This window comes from Anolis sagrei, chromosome X (genome assembly GCF_037176765.1).
Source record: "Anolis sagrei isolate rAnoSag1 chromosome X, rAnoSag1.mat, whole genome shotgun sequence".
In the NCBI taxonomy this organism is placed as follows: Eukaryota; Metazoa; Chordata; class Lepidosauria; order Squamata; family Dactyloidae; genus Anolis; species Anolis sagrei.
This window is the reverse complement of record NC_090034.1, coordinates 104,400,525-104,419,859: the sequence shown is the minus strand read 5'-3', so window position 1 is coordinate 104,419,859 and position 19,335 is coordinate 104,400,525. Positions and strand designations below refer to the sequence as shown.

Genomic DNA, 19,335 nt, shown 5'->3' with positions numbered 1-19,335 from the left:
GCACCCTGAGCCCTGCCACATGCACAAGGGAGGACCTCCTTGCGGCAACACCAGAGGCACTCCAAGTGGCCAGATACTGATCAAAGGACATTTAATCAACTACCAAGTTTGCAAAATCTGTATTTTTTTGGTTTTTTTTTAAATCTGTGTGTTTGTTTTGCTCTGTTAGAAATGTAATACAATGGTATGGTTGCTGATGACACGATAAATAAATATGTCCCTGGTTTTAATGACTGTATTTCAATATAAACAATAATATATTTTATTTACTATTATTATTATTATTATTATTATTATTAAGTCAATACAGACTTTATGGTATTGCAAAGTATGGGCTACATTATTAGTTAGATTTAATAACCTCTCTCAAGCAACCAGAAACTACATTTATCTGGCATCTACCAATCCCAATGGGTGCCGGTTAACTGAGAATATACTATATTTAGAGGGAATTCTTCTTCGACATTGGGATGGGGCTTTTCACTATCTTGGGAGGCATTTAAATGATTAGTATTTGAATTTGGCATTATTATTAGTATTAGAATTTGGGTGGCTATCTGTCTGGAGTGCTTTGGTTGTGTATTTCTACTTGGGAAGGACTAGATGTCCTTTGGGGCCCCCTCCTGAATACTTTGATTACATGAAAGGGAACTCCTACTGACAATATTCGCAGAAATGAAGGCTTTTTAGTATAGCTGGAGTGAGTCTTTAAAGTGTCCATGCGGTATCTCAGCACAGTAGGGTTACAACAACCCTGCAAGGTAGTCCAGCTATGTATAGACATAGTGTAGTTGATATCAAGGGGGAGTCCCATTGATAATAATCCATTATTATGTGATTTTCTTCATCTTTCTCCCTGGAAGCGAATTGTTGGAAGACATGGAGCGAAACCCCAGTCCGCATGCAGTCGCGGAGTGCTTTGTTCAAAGGGTGAGCATCTAAATTCAGCTGTTCCATACATTTTTGTCAAGACCTTCTCTCTCAACATCCGACCCTTCTTTCCTTCTCTCTTTCCTTCCTCCTTCCCTCTCTCTTTCTCCTTCCCTTCCAGCCCTTTGTCCTTCCTTTCCCCTCTCCCTCTTTCTCTTCCTTCCTTCCTCCCCTTCTCTCTTTCCTCCATCCGTCCTTTCCTTCCCTCCCTTTTTCTCCCTCTCTCCTTTCTTCCCTTCCACCCTTTCATCCTTCCTTCCTACTCTCTTTCCTTCCTCTTTCCCTCCTTCTCCTTCCTTTCCACCCTTTCGTCCTTCCTTCCTTCACTCGCTCTTTCTCCTTCCCTTCCACCCCTTTGTCCTTCCTTCTCTCTCCCCCACCTTCTCTTCTTTCCCCCCTCTCTTCCCTTTGGTCTTTCCTTCCTTCTCTCTTTCCACTATCCCTCCTTCCTTTCCCTCCCTCTTACTCCCGCTCTCCTTTCTTCCCTTCCACCCTTTCATCCTTCCTTCCTACTCTCTTTCCTTCCTCCTTCCCTCCTTCTCCTTCCACCCTTTTGTCCTTACTTTCTTCACTCTCTCTTTCTCCTTCTCCTTCCTTCCTTCCTTCCTTCCTTCCTTCCTTCCTTCCTTCCTTCCTTCCTTCCTTCCCTCCTTCCTTCTTGTCTTTCCTCCATCCCTCCTTTCCTTCCCTCCCTCTTTCTCCCTCTCTCCTTTCTTCCCTTCCACCCTTTCATCCTTGCTTCCTTCATTCTTTCCTTCCTTCCTCCTTCCCTCTCTCTTTCTCCTTCCCTTCCACCCCTTTGTCCTTCCTTCCCTCTCTACCTCTTTCTCTTCCTCCCTTCCTTCCTCCCTTCTCTTTTTCCTCCATCCCTCCTTTCCTTTCCTCCCTCTTTCTCCCTCTCTCCTTCCTTCCCTTCCACCCGTTCATCCTTCCTTCCTTCTCCTTTTCCTTCCTCCTTCTCCTTCCCTTCCACCCTTCCTTCACTCTCTCTCTCTTTCTCCTTCCTTCCTCCCTCCCTCCCTCCCTCCCTCCCTTCTTTCCTTTTTTCTCCCTCCCTCTATTCCCTTCCACCCTTTAGTCCTTCCCTTCATTTTTTCTTTCCTTCCTTCTCTCTTCCCTTCCTCCTTCCCTCCCTCCCTTCCCTCTTTCTCCTTCCATCTTTTTCTTCCACCCTTTCATCCTTCCTTCCTTCCCTCTTTCCTCCTCCCAGCCACTTTCTCCTTCCCCTTTTATCTTTCCTTCTGTCTTTCCTCCCTCTCTTCCTTATCTCTCTCTTTTTCCTTCCCTCTTTCTTTTACCCTTCCTTCCTTCCATCCTTCTCTTCCACCCTTTCTTCCCTCCTTCCCTTCCTGTCTTCCTTCCATCCTTCCCTTCCTTCCTCCCTCCTTTCCTTCCTTCCTTCCTTCCTTCCTTCCATCCATCCATCCATCCATCCATCCATCCTTCTCTTCCACCCTTTCATTCTTCCTTTTTTGACTTTTGTCTTTCCTTCCTTCTCTCTTTCCTCCCTCCTTCCCTCTCTCCCTCTTTCTCCTTCCGTTCCCCCTCCTCCCTTTTGTTTTTCCTTCCTTTTCTCTTTCCTTCCATCCTTCCCTTCCTTCCTTTCATTCTTCCTTTTTTGACTTTTGTCTTTCCTTCCTTCTCTCTTTCCTCCCTCCTTCCCTCTCTCCCTCTTTCTCCTTCCGTTCCCCCTCCTCCCTTTTGTTCTTCCTTCCTTTTCTCTTTCCTTCCATCCTTCCCTTCCTTCCTTTCATTCTTCCTTTTTTGACTTTTGTCTTTCCTTCCTTCTCTCTTTCCTCCCTCCTTCCCTCTCTCCCTCTTTCTCCTTCCGTTCCCCCTCCTCCCTTTTGTTCTTCCTTCCTTTTCTCTTTCCTTCCATCCTTCCCTTCCTTCCTTTCATTCTTCCTTTTTTGACTTTTGTCTTTCCTTCCTTCTCTCTTTCCTCCCTCCTTCCCTCTCTCCCTCTTTCTCCTTCCGTCCCCCTCCTCCCTTTTGTTCTCCCTTCCTTCTCTCTTTCCTTCCTCCTTCCCTTCCTTCTTCCTTCCTCCCTTCCTCTCTTTCTCTTCCTTCCTTCCTTCCTTCCTTCCTTCCTTCCATCCATCCATCCATCACCGGGAAGCCAGTTCTCCAAATTTTAAGCCATTATTCCACTCTGGTTTTCAACTGCAACTCCCATCATTCCTTGCTAAGCCATTTGGGTCTGACGACATTTGTAAACCAAGACATGTGGAGGGCTGAAAATGCCATTGCAAACAAGGAAATAATAGTATTTGCAAGTAGATATCTTCCCTGGTCTGTCTGGATAATTTTTCCATCCAAAATGGTCAGGGAATTACATGTTGTAAGCCTTGGTGGTTGCAAAGAATTAAATTTGTGGTTGTTTAGATTGGCTTTTCCCCTTTAATATAGGAACACAAGAAGTGTCCCAGTGGGAACACCAGGAAATGAATGGTCACCAAATAATATCTCTTGGAATCCCAAATTCTGCACTGTTTAGTGGTTGGGAAATGGGCATGATGTCTCTTTAAGGGGGAAAACAATAACAATGCAGTGCTGCCACCTAATGGTGGGAGAAAGAACAACCACTTCTATGCACTTCAATGCATTTTAATGCAAGTCCCATTGCATCTTGCAGAGTGAAGAATTTGACATCTACACCCTGTACTGCATGAACTACCCCAAGTAAGTATAAATTCCCTGCAAAATGAAGAAGTTTATAGGAAATACGATAGTCATGTATTGTTTTGTTGTTGTTGTTCGATACTGAATGCATAAGGATAATCAAACAGTAAGGAGTCAAGCTACAGTATAGGGCGAGCAAGCCAGCAGAGTTAGTATTAAGCATGGGCAATCCATGGTTCTAAATGGTTCTAAAGTACTTACAAAACTAGTGGGCGCTAGTGCTTTGCTTCTAAAGTGTTTCTAAAGTTCTGGTGGCTAACAAAACTTTCAAAATTTAGTTATAAATGGCAGTTCTTAATTGGTTCTGTCATAAAAATCACCAATAGCAAAATAACAATTACATTTTGAAAGTTTTGTTAGAAACTGAAATTTTCACCACCAGAACTTTAGCAACACTTTAGAAGCAAAGCACCAGAGGAGAGTCTACTGAAGAAGCCAGTACCTGCCGCACACGTTGCTTAAGTCGCATTGACCGACCATCTGCACAGGGTTCCATACTTTGCACTTTAACAACACAACCGTTCAATGCTAAGACTTCCCGACAAAATGGAACTGTAGAGGAGAGTCTACAGAACAAGCCAGTACCTGCCGCATACGTTGCTTAACTCGCATTGACCGACCGTCTGCTCAGGGTTCCATACTTTGCACTTTAACAACACAACCGTTCAATGCTAAGACTTCCCACCCAAATGGAACTGTAGAGGAGAGTCTACTGAACAAGCCAGTACCTGCCGCAAACCAGTACTGTCATCTGTTGAGGAGTTACGAAGGTGGAGGCATTACTTTTCATTCAACCCTCATAGTATACTAATTGGAAGTAACATCTCATTTCTGTTTATTTAACTTAGTGTTATAGATGTAGCGTTCAATGTATTCTAATTTAACCTTCCTTCTCTTAGTCGTTACCCTCTCTGTTTTGGTACAGTCTGATTATTGCTTGATGTTGTCTAAAATTTATATGTTGAATAATAATTAAAAGGTGGGAACAATGCAATTTTAGCCTGCGTCATTAGGAGGATAGTGTCTAGATCAGTGTTTCTCAACCTGGGGGTCGCGACCCCTGTGGGGGTCGCGAGGGGGAGTCTGAGGGGTCGCCAAAGACCATCAGAAAACATAGTATTTTCTGTTGATCATGGGGGTTCTATGTGGAAAGTTTGGTCCAATTCTATTGGTGGGGTTCAGAATGCTATTTCATTGTGGGTAAACTATAAATCCCAACAATTACAACTCCCAAATGGCAAGGTCTATTTTCTCCAAACTCTACCAGTGTTCACATTTGGGCATATTGAGTATTTGTGTCAAGTTTAGTCCAGATCTATCATTGTTTGAGTCCACAGTGCTTTCTGGAGATGGGCGAACTACAACTCCCAAGCTCAAGGCCAATGCTCACCTAACCCTTTCATTATTTTTTTGCTGGTCATGGGCATTCTGTGTGCCAATTCCATCTCTGGTGGAGTTCAGAATGCTCTTTCATAGAATCATAGAATCCTAGAGTTGGAAGAGACCTCCTGGGCCATCCAGTCCAACCCCATTCTGCCAAGAAGCAGGAATATTGCATTCAAAACACCCCTGACAGATGGCCATCCAGCCTCTGTTTAAAAGCTTCCAAAGAAGGAGCCTCCACCACACTCCGGGGCAGAGAGTTCCACTGCTGAACGGCTCTCACAGTCAGGAAGTTCTTCCTCATGTTCAGGTGGAATCTCCTCTCTTGTAGTTTGAAGCCATTGTGCCATTGCATCCTAGTCTTGAAGGAAGCAGTAAACAAGCTTGCTCCCTCCTCCTCCCTGTGGCTTCCTCTCACATATTTATACATGTCTATCATATCCCCTCTCAGCCTTCTCTTCTTCAGGCTAAACATGCCCAGCCTCTTAAGCCGCACCTCATAGGGCTTGTTCTCTAGACCCTTTATCATTTTAGTCGCTCTTTGATTGTAGCTGAACTATAAATCCCAGCAACCACAACTCCCAAGGTCCAGAGAATGAAAATACATCCTGCCTATCAGATATTTACATGATGATTCATAACAGTAGCAAAATTCCAGTTATGAAGTAGCAACAAAAATAATTTTAGGGTTGGGGGTCACCACAACAGGAGGAATTGTATTAAGGGGTTGAGAACCACTGGTCTAGATTAAGGGAAGTCATAGCATTTCCTCATTATTATTAATAATAATATTATTATTATTTTCCCCTTTCCTCTTTCTTCCTAAGCTCCGTCTCGGTCCTGCGGGAATGCATGGAGAACGAAGCCCTGGCCAAATTCTTCCGCGAACGGCAGACAACGCTGTCGCACTCGCTGCCCTTGGAGACCTATCTCCTCAAACCGGTCCAGCGGATATTGAAGTACCACTTGCTACTCCAGGTTGGTTCGCAGGTCAATTCCAGATGGCCATCTGTCAGGAGGGCTTGCCTTGTCTCTTCCTGGCTGGCAGAAAGGGGCCTGGAGTGGGTGGCCTTTGGGGGATCCTTTCTGTTAGCGTGTAGCAGAGTATCGTAGAAGCTCAGAATAATGGACTCTGGAGTCTCCAGTAAAAGCAGGTTTTCAGCTTTTCTTAAGCAGCTTAAAATAGACAACATACACCATCAGCGGACAGACGTGAAGAACACAAACCGAAAGAGATAGGAACTAATACAAACTGCAGCTGGAAGGAAGTTTATCTCTAGCACTCCCTAATCTTGCACAGAGCAAGAACTCAGGGTCACATTCTCACAGCTTGTTATTTTGCTGTTTAACACTTCTGTGTCAAACTACATCCTGGCAATACGATTCTATTACAACCACAATCCTACCACGTAAAATTACATTTAAACACACATCATACATGAATTACACACTGACACCTTCCAACTCTGCCTTAAAGTCTGGTGGAGCCTTCCTCTGTGGAGATTTCTAAACAGAGGCTGGATGGCCATCTGTTCAGCAGTGGAACTCTCTGTATACTCTGCCCTGGAGTATAGTGGAGGCTGCTTCTTTGGAGGCTTTTAAACAGAGGTTGGGTGCCCATCTGTCGGGGGTGCTTTGAATGCAATTTTCCTGCTTCTTGGCGGAATGGGGTTGGACTGGATGGCCTTCGAGGTCCATCCAGATATGATTCTATCAGGAGGAGTTGGATTGTGTCTTCTTTCATAGCATATTGGGGTCAGATTGGATGTACTGTGAGGGTCCCATTTAAACTCTAGTGGAATATAGAATGCCTGGCAGTCTGGTGGGGTCTCTTTCTTTTTCTGGAGGTTTCTAAACAGAGGCTGGATGGCCATCTGTCAGGGAGGGCTGGATTGTGCCTTCCTTCATGGCAGATTGGGGTTGGACTAGATGGTCTTTGGGGAGCCCTTTGAATTCTGTAATCTAATGAGAACAGCACAGAAATAATAATTTTCACTTGTGTAACAGAAATACTTGGATCCTAGAATTTCTTTGCTTCTGTTCCAGGAACTGGCCAAGCATTACGACAAAAGCAGTGTTGGCTACGAAGCCGTGGAAGAGGCCAGCATCACCATGACTGCCGTGGCCTGGTACATCAATGACATGAAGCGCAAGCAGGAACATGCCACGCGGCTGCAGGTGGGAGGCCGAGAGAGTGCGACTCACCCAAGGTCCCGTGCACTGTAGAACTAGTGCAGTTTCACACCACTTTAACTCAATTCAATTTATTTATTTATCATGTCAGGGGCAACCAGACCATTGTATTACATTTCTAACAGAACAAAACAAACAAAATACAAAGTTTGCAAGCTTGGTAGTTGATTAAATGTCCTTTGACCAGTATCTGGCCACTTGGAGAGCCTCTGGTGTTGCCGCAAGAAGGTCCTCCCTTGTGCATGTGGCAGGGCTCAGGCTGCATTGCAGCAGGTGGTCAGTGGTTTGCTCTTCTCCACACTCGCATGTCAAGGTTTCCACTTTGTGGCCCCATTTCTTAAGGTTGGCTCTGCATCTCGTGGTGCCAGAGCGCAGTCTGTTCAGCACCTTCCAAGTCGCCCCGTCTTCTGTGTGCCCAGGGGGGAGTCTCTCATTTGGTATTAGATTCTGGGTTTGAGCCTGCCACTTTTGGACTCTCACTTGCTGAGGTGTTCCAGCGAGTGCCTCTATAGATCTTAGAAAACTATTTCTTGATTTAAGTCGTTGACGTGCTGGCTGATACCCAAACAAGGGATGAGCTGGAGATGTCACTGCCTTGGTCCTTTCATTATTGGCTGCAACTTCCTGGCGGATGTCAGGTGGTGCAATACTGGCTAGACAGTGTAATTTCTCCAGTGGTGTGGGGCGCAGACACCCTGTGATAATGCGGCATGTCTCATTAAGAACCACATCCACTGTTTTAGTGTGGTGAGATGTGTTCCACACTGGGCATGCGTACTCAGCAGCAGAGTAGCACAGCACAAGGGCAGATGTCTTCACTGTGTCTGGTTGTGATCCCCAGGTTGTGCCAGTCAGCTTTCGTAGGATATTGTTTCTAGCGCCCGCTTTTTGCTTGATGTTCAGGCAGTGCTTCTTGTAGGTCAGAGCACGGTCCAGAGTGACTCCCAGGGATTTGGGTGCGCTGCAATGCTCCACACACACACACACATACTGATAGATAGATAGATAGATAGACAGACAGATAGAAGTAAAAAATTTCCCGACATTAAATCCAGTCGTGTCCAACTCTGCGGATTGGTGCTCATCTCCATTTCTAAGCTGAAGAGCCGGCGTTGTCCGTAGACACCTCCAAAGTCATGTGGCATGACTGCATGGAGCGCCATTACCTTCCCACCGGAGTGGTACCTATTGATGTTCTCACATTTGCATTTTTTCGAACTGCTAGGTTAGCAGAAGCTGGGGCTAACAGCAAGAGCTCACCCCGCTCCCCGGATTTGAACCTGCAACCTTTCGGTCAACAAGCTCAGCAGTTTAGCGGTTTAACCCACTGCGACACCAGGGACTCCATAGTTAGATAAATAGCTAGATCAGTGTATTTTATCCCCGTCCCTTTACATTTTCTGGATCCCACCCCAAACTTTTCCCGTCCTTTCTAGGAAATCGAGGGCCTGCTGCTCGGCTGGAACGGCCCGGAATTGGGGGCTTTTGGGGAGCTGATCCTGGAAGGGCAGTTCCGGGTGCCGAGGGCCCGCAAAGAGAGGGTCTTCTTCCTTCTCAGCAAAGTGGTCCTGATCGCCAAGCGGCGGGGAGACACCTTCATCTACAAGAGCCACATCTTCGTATGTATTTTTTTGCCTGAATGCTGATACTGCTAAAAAGGTTGCTGCTAGACAGAGGACGAGAACGGGGGGGAAAGATAGTCTAGGTGGATATCAATAAGGCTGTGAAAAAGAATGAGGTTTAATGTGTTGTTGAAGGCTTCCATGGCTGGAATCACACTGTTGCTGTGAGTTTTCCGAGCTGTCTGGCCATGTTCCAGAAGCATTCTCTCCTGACGTTTCACCCACATCGAATCACTGGGTTGCTGTAAGTTTTCCGAGCTGTCTGGCCATGTTCCAGAAGCATTCTCTCCTACCACATCTATGGCAGGCATCCTCAGAGGTTGTGAGGTTTGAGCTTTAACTGTAGGTAAATAACAATGGAGCTAGACTTTTCCGTTCATTTCCTTCTCGTCTTTTTCGCAGTGTTGTAACCTGGCTTTGCAAGAAAACACCAAAGACCCGATGAGTTTCAAAATCTCCGACCTTTCCATCCCCAAACAGCAGCATGTCGTCCAGGTAGGTCTTGATCCGAACACTAATATTGCAACGAATCTATTGCACTCCAGGCCAGGAAAGCCCTCACTTTAAACACCATGCAGCAAGCAGTTTATTGAAGATAATGAAAAGCAGTAGCAGCAAAAAGCAATCCACAAAAATAGATAAATCCAAGTAGGTAAAAATGCAAGCAGTTTATTGAAGATAATGAAAAGCAGTAGCAGCAAAAAGCAATCCACAAAAATAGATAAATCCAAGTAGGTAAAAATGCAAGCAGTTTATTGAAGATAATGAAAAGCAGTAGCAGCAAAAAGCAATCCACAAAAATAGATAAATCCGAGTAGGTAAAAAATGCAAGCAGTTTATTGAAGATAATGAAAGGAAGTAGCATCAAAAAGCAATCCACAAAAGTAGGCAAATCCAAGTAGGTAAAAAGATGGATAGGAACAAATACTCCAAAAAAAGCAATCCACAAAAGTAGGTAAATCCAAGTAGGTAAAAAGATAGATAGGAACAAATAGTCCAAGAAATTAGTCCATCAGAGTTCATGAAAACAAATACTAGAATTTCCAAGGTGAAACCCCAAAACTTGAGCATGAATCAAGCATGGAAATAACAAGGCATTTCAGCATGGAAATCATAAGGCATGTAATATAGGAATCTATCCAAAGCAAGGCTTCCAGGGACCTGAGACGACGTCTTGACTCATTTCCAACATTGCTTCGTCTGACTACAGATTCTGTACTTGGCACTTTTATCCCCTAATCTACTCTATATCCCAAGCGGCAAGGAACGGATTTCGTCTCAGCCTTGAATCTGCTATCAGTCTCCCCTGGAATCTGGCAGAGCGCCTGAGAGCCTGTTTAAGATAATGAAAAGTAGTAGCAGTAAAAAGCAATCCACAAAAATAGATAAATCCAAGTAGGAAAAAAGGATAGATAGGAACAAATAGTCCAAGAAATTAGTCCATCAGAGTTCATGAAAACAAATACTAGAACTTCCAAGGCAAAACCCCAAAACTTGAGCATGAATCAAACAAGGCACTTCAGCATGGAAATCACAAGGCAATTCAGCATAGAAATCATAACGGATGTAATATAGGAATCTATCCAAGGCAAGGCTTCCAGGGACCTGAGACAATGACTTGACCCAGTTCCAACATTGCTTCGTCTGACTACAGATTCTGTACTTGGCACTTTTATCCCCTAATCTATATCCCAAGCGGCAAGGAACGGATTTCGTCTCAGCCTTGAATCTGCTATCAGTCTCCCTTGCAATCTGGCTGAGCGCCTGAGAGCCTGTTGAAGATAATGAAAAGTAGTAGCAGTAAAAAGCAATCCACAAAAATAGATAAATCCAAGTGGGTAAATGGATAGATAGGAACAAATAGTCCAAGAAATTGGTCCATCAGAGTTCTAGAATACTAGAACTTCCAAGGCAAAACCCCAAAACTTGAGCATGAATCAAACAAGGCACTTCAGCATGGAAATCATAACGGATGTAATATAGGAATCTATCCAAGGCAAGGCTTCCAGGGACCTGAGACGACGTCTTGACTCAATTCCAACATTGCTTCGTCTGACTACAGATTCTGCACTTGGCACTTTTATCCCCTAATCTACTCTATATCCAAGTGGCAAGGAACGGATTTCGTCTCAGCCTTGAATCTGCTATCAGTCTCTCCTGCAATCTGGCTGAGCGTCTGAGACCCTGGTTTGTTTTTCTTTGCTGACTGAAAGGACTTCTATCTACTGGCTCATTAATTTCTGCAGCTGGCCCGGGTGCTGAGCCTTTCTCAGCCTCAAAGCCTTGGGAATTCTCTGGTAACCATCATCCCCAAACCCTTCAGGAGCATTCCCATCAGAACAGTCACTTTGAACAGGAATCTATCCAAGGCAAGGCTTCCAGGGACCTGAGACGACGTCTTGACTCAATTCCAACATTGCTTCATCTGACTACAGATTCTGCACTTGGCACTTTTATCCCCTAATCTACTCTATATCCAAGTGGCAAGGAACGGATTTCGTCTCAGCCTTGAATCTGCTATCAGTCTCTCCTGCAATCTGGCTGAGCGTCTGAGACCCTGGTTTGTTTTTCTTTGCTGACTGAAAGGACTTCTATCTACTGGCTCATTAATTTCTGCAGCTGGCCCGGGTGCTGAGCCTTTCTCAGCCTCAAAGCCTTGGGAATTCTCTGGTAACCATCATCCCCAAACCCTTCAGGAGCATTCCCATCAGAACAGTCACTTTGAACAGGAATCTATCCAAGGCAAGGCTTCCAGGGACCTGAGACGACGTCTTGACTCAATTCCAACATTGCTTCATCTGACTACAGATTCTGCACTTGGCACTTTTATCCCCTAATCTACTCTATATCCAAGTGGCAAGGAACGGATTTCGTCTCAGCCTTGAATCTGCTATCAGTCTCTCCTGCAATCTGGCTGAGCGTCTGAGACCCTGGTTTGTTTTTCTTTGCTGACTGAAAGGACTTCTATCTACTGGCTCATTAATTTCTGCAGCTGGCCCGGGTGCTGAGCCTTTCTCAGCCTCAAAGCCTTGGGAATTCTCTGGTAACCATCATCCCCAAACCCTTCAGGAGCATTCCCATCAGAACAGTCACTTTGAACAGGAATCTATCCAAGGCAAGGCTTCCAGGGACCTGAGACGACGTCTTGACTCAATTCCAACATTGCTTCATCTGACTACAGATTCTGCACTTGGCACTTTTATCCCCTAATCTACTCTATATCCAAGTGGCAAGGAACGGATTTCGTCTCAGCCTTGAATCTGCTATCAGTCTCTCCTGCAATCTGGCTGAGCGTCTGAGACCCTGGTTTGTTTTTCTTTGCTGACTGAAAGGACTTCTATCTACTGGCTCATTAATTTCTGCAGCTGCCCCGGGTGCTGAGCCTTTCTCAGCCTCAAAGCCTTGGGAATTCTCTGGTAACCATCATCCCCAAACTCTTCAGGAGCATTACCATCCGAACAGTCACTTTGAACAGGAATCTATCCAAGGCAAGGCTTCCAGGGACCTGAGACGACGACTTGACTCAATTCCAACATTGCTTCGTCTGACTACAGATTCTGTACTTGGCACTTTTATCCCCTAATCTACTCTATATCCCAAGCGGCAAGGAACGGATTTTGTCTCAGCCTTGAATCTGCTATCAGTCTCTCCTGCAATCTGGCAGAGCGTCTGAGATCCTGGTTTGTTTTTCTTTGCTGACTGAAAGCAGCAAAGAAAAATGTCTCATTAATTTCTGCAGCTGGCCTGGGTGTTGAGCCTTTCTCAGGCTCAAAGCCTTGGAAAGAAGTGCAAAAAGTTTCAGTATTTAAAAAATAACCATAGTAATTATTGTTATTTTATTTCTGACCCACCTCTCCTTGTGGCAGGTTGCAGCATAATTAAAACACATAAATTAAATAACAATTATGACCCCATACTAAGGTCAGGTTGTTGTTGTTGTGTGCCTTCAATTTATTATTATTATTATTATTATTATTATTATTATTATTATTATTATTTGAAACACAACAATATTAGTCCACAGCAGACACACTGCTGGCTTATTGTTGTTGTTGTTGTTGTTGTAGTAGTAGTAGTTTGAAACACAACAAGATGAGTCCACAGCAGACACACTTCTGGCTGTTGTATTGGATTATTATTATTATTATTATTATTATTATTGATCTTTGGCTTTCCTCTCTTAAATGAGGCTCAAAGGAGCTCACAACATGAGTAACAATACAAATTACAATTTAAACCCTACAGGATATATAAACATTGACATGGAATTGAACATAGATTTTTATTTTTTCGTGTCAGGAGTGACTTGAGAAACTGCAAGTTGCTTCTGGTGTGAGAGAATTGGGCGTCTGCAAGGACGTTGCCCAGTGGACGCCCGGACGTTTGATGTTTTACCATCCTTGTGGTAGGCTTCTCTCATGTCCCTGCATGGGGAGCTGGAGCTGACAGAGGGAGCTCAACCCACTCTCCCCAGATTCGAACCTAATATGAAAGCATATCTTTGGGATACTTTGTTTTGGAATTAATACATAAATGCTTGTTTCCACTGCTCCAGGTGCGAAACCAGGAAGAAAAAAGGCTCTGGATCCATTACCTGAAGCGTTTGATAGTAGAGAATCACCCAGCATCCATTCCCCAAAAGGTGAGTCAAGGTCGTTCTTATGAGGGATTCTGGGAGTTGTCACTATGCAAAATAACTTTTTAAAACTTTGCAAAAATGAACTCTTGATATTATTATTATTATTATTATTATTATTATTATTTTATCCAGGGTTATTGCCCATGTTGGTTGGGGGATTCTTGGATTTATAATTACAAAAACTAATTTTTAAAAACTTTGCAAAAATCTATTATTATTATTATTATTATTATTATACCTGGAATCATTGATCATGTTGGGTAGGATATTCTGGGATTTGTCATAATAAAAAGTAACTTTCAAAAATCCATTATTATTATAGTTATTAATGGGTTTTGGCAGTTTTTAAAAGTTACTTTTTATTATTACATTATTATTATGTATAATAATAATAATGGATTTTTGCAAAGTTTTAAAAAGTTACCTTTTCATTATATTATTGTTATTGTCATTGTTGTTCTACCTGGAGTCACTGGCCATGTTGGTTGGGATATTCTGGGAGTTGTCATGATCAAAAGTAACTTTAATAATAATAATAATAATGGAATTTTTGCAGTTTTAAAAAGTTACTTTTTATTATTACATTATTATTATTATTATTATTATTATTATTATTATGGAATTTTTGCAGTTTTAAAAAGTTACTTTTTATTATTACATTATTATTATTATTATTATTATTATGGAATTTTTGCAGTTTTAAAAAGTTACTTTTTATTATTACATTATTATTATTATTATTATTATTATTATTATTATTATTATTAGATTTTTGCAAATGGCCTGACAGTGCCTGGAGCAAACTTTTGTTGAGAGGCGATTAGATGTCCTTGTTTGTTTCCTCTCTGTTGTTGTGCTGTTGTAATTTTAGAGTTTTTTTTAATACTGGTAGCCAGATATGTTAATCAAGGTGGTCAGTTGAAACATTCACACCTCGCTCCAGCAGACAAGAGTCCTTTGTCCCACCCTGGTCATTCCACAGATATATAAACCCTTTTTCCTATTTCCAGCAGACCTCACTACCTCTGAGGATGCTTGCCATAGATGCAGGCAAAACGTCAGGAGAGAATGCCTCTAGAACATGGCCATATAGCCCGAAAAAACCTACAACAACCCATTATTATTATTATTATTATTATTATTATTATTATAATATCTGGAATCATTTACCTTAGTGTTAAAAAGTAACTTTCAAAAATCTATTACTATTACTAACAATAACAACAACAATAATATCCAGATATCCTCTCTTAAAAGAGACTCAAAGACTACCTGTTCTAGAGACAACACAGTCTCCATTGTTTCTGTGCCTGATTTCAGTCTATTGGGTGCCAATTGCCAAATCACAAAGAGGTTTTGAATACAGTTGTCATCTTAGTAGGCAAATTGCTGCTGTTTGTGATCTAATAGTCTTGCTTTACTCCTGATATATCCTTCCTTCTTACAGGCCAAACAGGTTCTACTGGAAAACAGCTTCCAAAGTAAGTAACAATTACTTACCCTCAAACTTCTCTACTTACTTACTTACTTACTTACTTACTTAGGCGATCCCTCGTTGGTCTTCCTTGATGACTATTTTTGTGGGTTCGTAGGTGGCTGTGGAGCCCAATTCTTGAGCCGCATCTTCTCCCACAGTGAAGGCATTGGTTTCCAGGTGGAAGGCGGTCCCGGTTGGGGTTGGCTTGACGCGCCTTCCTCCTGGCACGTTTCTCTCTTCCACCCTCCACTCGTGCCTCCTCGAATTCTGCAGCACTGCTGGTCACAGCTGACCTCCAGCTGGAGGGCTCAAGGGCCAGGGCTTCCCAGTTCTCAGTGTCTATGCCAGAGTTTTTAAGGTTGGCTTTGAGCCCATCTTTCAATCTCTTTTCCTGTCCACCAACATTTTGTTTTCCGTTCTTGAGTTCGGAGTAGAGCAACTGCTTTGGGAGACGGTGGTCAGGCATCGGGACAACGTGGCCGGTCCAGCGGAGTTGATGTTGGAGGAGCATCGCTTCAGTGCTGGTGGTCTTTGCTTCTTCCAGCACACTGACGTTTGTCCGCTTGTTTTCCCAGGAGATTTGCAGGATTTTCCGGAGGCAGCGCTGATGGAATCGTTCCAGGAATTGCATGTGACGTCTGTAGACAGTCCACGTTTCGCAGGCATAGAGCAGGGTTGGGAGGACAATAGCTTTATAGACAAGCACCTTGGTCTCCCTACGGATGTCCCGGTCCTCAAACACTCTCTGCTTCATTTGGGAAAATGCTGCACTCGCAGAGCTCAAGCGGTGTTGTATTTCGGTGTCAATGTTGACTTTGGTGGAGAGGTGGCTGCCGAGGGAGCAGAAATGGTCAACATTTTCTAATATTACACCATTAAGTTGTATCTCTGGCATTGGAGAGGGATTGGCTGGCGACTGCTGGAAGAGGACTTTGGTTTTCTCAATGTTCAATGACAGGCCAAGCTTCGTGTATGCTGCTGCGAAGGTGTTTAGAGTGGCTTGTAGATCTTTTTCTGAATGCGCACAGACGACATTGTCATCAGCATACTGGAGTTCTATAACAGATGTTGTTGTAACCTTGGTTTTGGCTTTCAGTCTGCTGAGGTTAAACCGCTTGCCATCTGTCCGATAGATGATTTCCACTCTGGTGGGAAGCTTCCCATCAACAAGGTGAAGTATCATAGCGATGAAGATGGAGAATAGAGTTGGGGCAATAACACATCCCTGGTTGACACCCGATTCCACCTTAAATGGGTCACTTTGGGAGCCATTGCTGTCCAAGACTGTTGCCGTCATGTCATTATGGAGGAGCCGCCAAAAAAAAAACTTCTCTACATTGTTGAATCAATACTATGGCATCCTGGGAGTTGTAGTTTGCACTCTTTTATAAAGAAAGCTCAAGACCTCTTCCAACGACAACTCCCATTATTCCATAGCATTGAGCGAAGGGAGTTCAAGCGGGGTCAAACTGTTAGAGACCCTAAATTGGGTCTTCTTAGGTCCACATCGCGGGAGCACGTTAAGGAAGGAGACAGTCCCCAAAAAAGATCAAAAAACAAGGTTTATTTTAGTTTCTTTATGAAGAAGACGGACAGCCTGGCAGCATACGCAGATGCTACCCTTCAAGGGACTGCTGCCCCGCTCCTCTGTTTCTGCTGACTTTTATACTCAAGTAAACAAGAACATTTTTTTTTTGGTCATGGAAAGTACTCTCTTTCCAGCCCCTCTCCCTTGACCTTTTGATGGAAAGTACCATCTTGTACCTGCAGACTCTGCGCATAACCACAACCTTTGGCTTAACCACAACACAACTACTTCCTATGTAGGCTTGAACTTTGTATGACCTCTACATGTCACATCTTGTTTCTTAAAAACATTTTGTTCCGTGTTGCTCTTTTTCTACAGAGAAAGGGTATATTTCTCTTTTGCTGTTAATTTCATTCAAAGCCCCTTGCTTAGCATTTGCAAATTTCACTCAAAGACCCTTTTAAAACTGCATTCGTTCTACAATGGAGATGTGTGGAGATTTGGTGGATTGACTGGAAAGACATGTGTCGGCAGCTGATAGGCTGAGCATGCCAGGAGCCAGAGTTCTGATTGGCTGCTGTCTCTGGCTTGCTGCTGAGACAAACAGTTTTAACTGCGAATTTCATCTCGGAGAGTGAAGAGAGCGCTGACTGGAAACAGCCAGGAAGGAAATGGCTGCCAACTCTCTGAAGCCTGATCATTTCTAAGGCATGAAGCATATTTTAAAGACTGTTTAAAAGTACTGTTTATTCCCTCAGTTCTCTGTGTGAACTGAGGGAAAGACATGTGTCGGCAGCTGATTGGCTGAGCATGCCAGGCTGAGCATGCCAGGAGCCAGAGTTCTGATTGGCTGCTGTCTCTGGCTTCCTGCTGAGACAAACAGTTTTAACTGCCAATTTCATCTCGGAGAGTGAAGAGAGCGCTGACTGGAAACAGCCAGGAAGGAAATGGCTGCCAACTCTCTGAAGCCTGATCATTTCTAAGGCATGAAGCATATTTTAAAGACTGCTTAAAACGACTGTTTATTCCCTCAGTTCTCTGTGTGAATTGAGGGAAAGACATGTGCCAGCAGCTGATTGGCTAAGCATGCCAGGCTGAGCATGCCAGGAGCCAGAATTCTGATTGACTGCTCTCTCTGGCTTGCTGCTGAGACAAACAGTTTTAACTGCCACTTTCATCTCGGAGAGTGAAGAGAGCACTGACTGGAAACAGCCAGGAAGGAAATGGCTGCCAACTCTCTGAAGCCTAGTCATTTTTAAGGCATGAAGCATATTTTTAAGACTGTTTAAAAAGGACTATTTATTCCCTCTGTTCTCTGTGTGAATTCAGAGAAACTACTGTATATATTGTTGCCCTGTTTATTTGGAAGGGGACTCAGAGCGGCTTACAAGTAAAACGTAAATAGAATATATTATATTATTACCATAGCACAATAATAATATTATATATTACATTGTACTATAACATTACACTGTAATATTATTAGTAATATTACATTTAATATAAAATATATAATTATTTAATATAAATATATAAAATTTAATATAAAATATATAATTATATAATTATAATATATTATTATTATTAGTAGTATTATATTGTATTAAATTATAATATTATCAATATTATATGTATATACAATACAGACCTGTAGCCAGGGAGGGGGGTTAGGGGTTCAACCCCTCCCCCCCCCCAAATTTTCAGGTAAAAAAACCCTATTTTTTAAGCTATTTTTGGCCTTGCATACCTTGTATCATACCTTTTATGGAGCAATAAGGGTCTTTGAACTGTATTAAAAATGTTGTTGTTGTGTTATTGAACTACTCTTCATGATTTGCTAAAAAAAGTTTCAACCCCCCCCCCCCCCCCCGAATTTTTTTTCTGGCTACGGCCCTAATACAATATATTATATTATATTTGATCTTATAGTATATTATATTTGATTATATTATATTATGTTTGATCTTTTGAATGAAAGTAAAGATACTGTTACATGTTACACAAGCCCAAGTAGCACTTTATTATACTACAGGGTATATCTTGGTTCATAAACTGTGGTAAAGCTTCTGTTTATTTACATTTACAACCCCCAACAAGATGCACCCCAATCTGAGCTTCTACTATTCATATTAAGTAATGTTATTAATGATCATGGTGCCTGTTCTTTTTTCCCATTTGCAGGTTCCCCCGAAGCATACATCGGTATGGAATCTCCCAAAAAGCCCCTTCCTTCTCCGCGGCTTGATGAGTGCAAAGCGTCCGCACGCAACAGGCGGCAATCAGGTGAGTGAGGCAAAGGGATGAAATGTCGGATTATATCGCCTCTAAAGCAGAGTAAAGTAAAGTATAGCCAGCTAAAGGTTTTCCCCTGACATTAAGTCCAATCGTGTCCGACTCTGGGGGGGTTGGTGCTCATCTCCATTTCTAAGCGTAGACACCTCCTAGGTCATTTCTCGCCGAAGCAGTACCTATTGATCTACTCAATTATCAGAGAATCCATGCTGTTTATGGTGATTGTATTGATGTGAGTACTGTGCGTCGGTGGACGGTGGCGGGAACATCTGACTTGTGTGACAAACATAAAGTTGCACATCTAAGGATTGGAAGATCTGTGCACGATGGGTACCCAGGATGAGAGTACTGTGACACACTGGTTGCGGAAACCGAGTGTCGACTTCTTCTGCCACGGCTTCAGAAAACTTGTTCATCGTTGGCAGAAATGTATACAATTGTCTGGTGATTATGTGGGAAAATGAATAGTGGTAGTTAAAGAGCACATCTAAGGATCGGAAGATCTGTGCACGATGGGTACCCAGGATGACAGGACTGTGACACTCTGGTTGCGGAAACCAAGTGTCGACTTCTTCCGCGACGGCTTCAG

At 43.1% G+C, this 19,335-nt stretch overlaps 1 protein-coding gene across 2 annotated transcripts in view; it reads left to right on the top strand.

Moving 5' to 3' along the window:
• Positions 1-19,335, top strand: part of LOC132780543 (pleckstrin homology domain-containing family G member 2-like) — a 62,982-nt gene that overhangs the window by 20,582 nt on the left and 23,065 nt on the right. For both annotated transcript variants that reach the window (XM_067461070.1, XM_067461069.1), the window contains exons 4-12: positions 864-930; positions 3,566-3,612; positions 5,823-5,973; positions 7,042-7,173; positions 8,625-8,807; positions 9,213-9,305; positions 13,366-13,452; positions 14,897-14,930; positions 18,636-18,737. In XM_067461070.1, the coding sequence (XP_067317171.1) occupies positions 864-930; positions 3,566-3,612; positions 5,823-5,973; positions 7,042-7,173; positions 8,625-8,807; positions 9,213-9,305; positions 13,366-13,452; positions 14,897-14,930; positions 18,636-18,737 (896 nt within the window). The remainder of the gene's footprint in view (positions 1-863; positions 931-3,565; positions 3,613-5,822; positions 5,974-7,041; positions 7,174-8,624; positions 8,808-9,212; positions 9,306-13,365; positions 13,453-14,896; positions 14,931-18,635; positions 18,738-19,335) is intronic.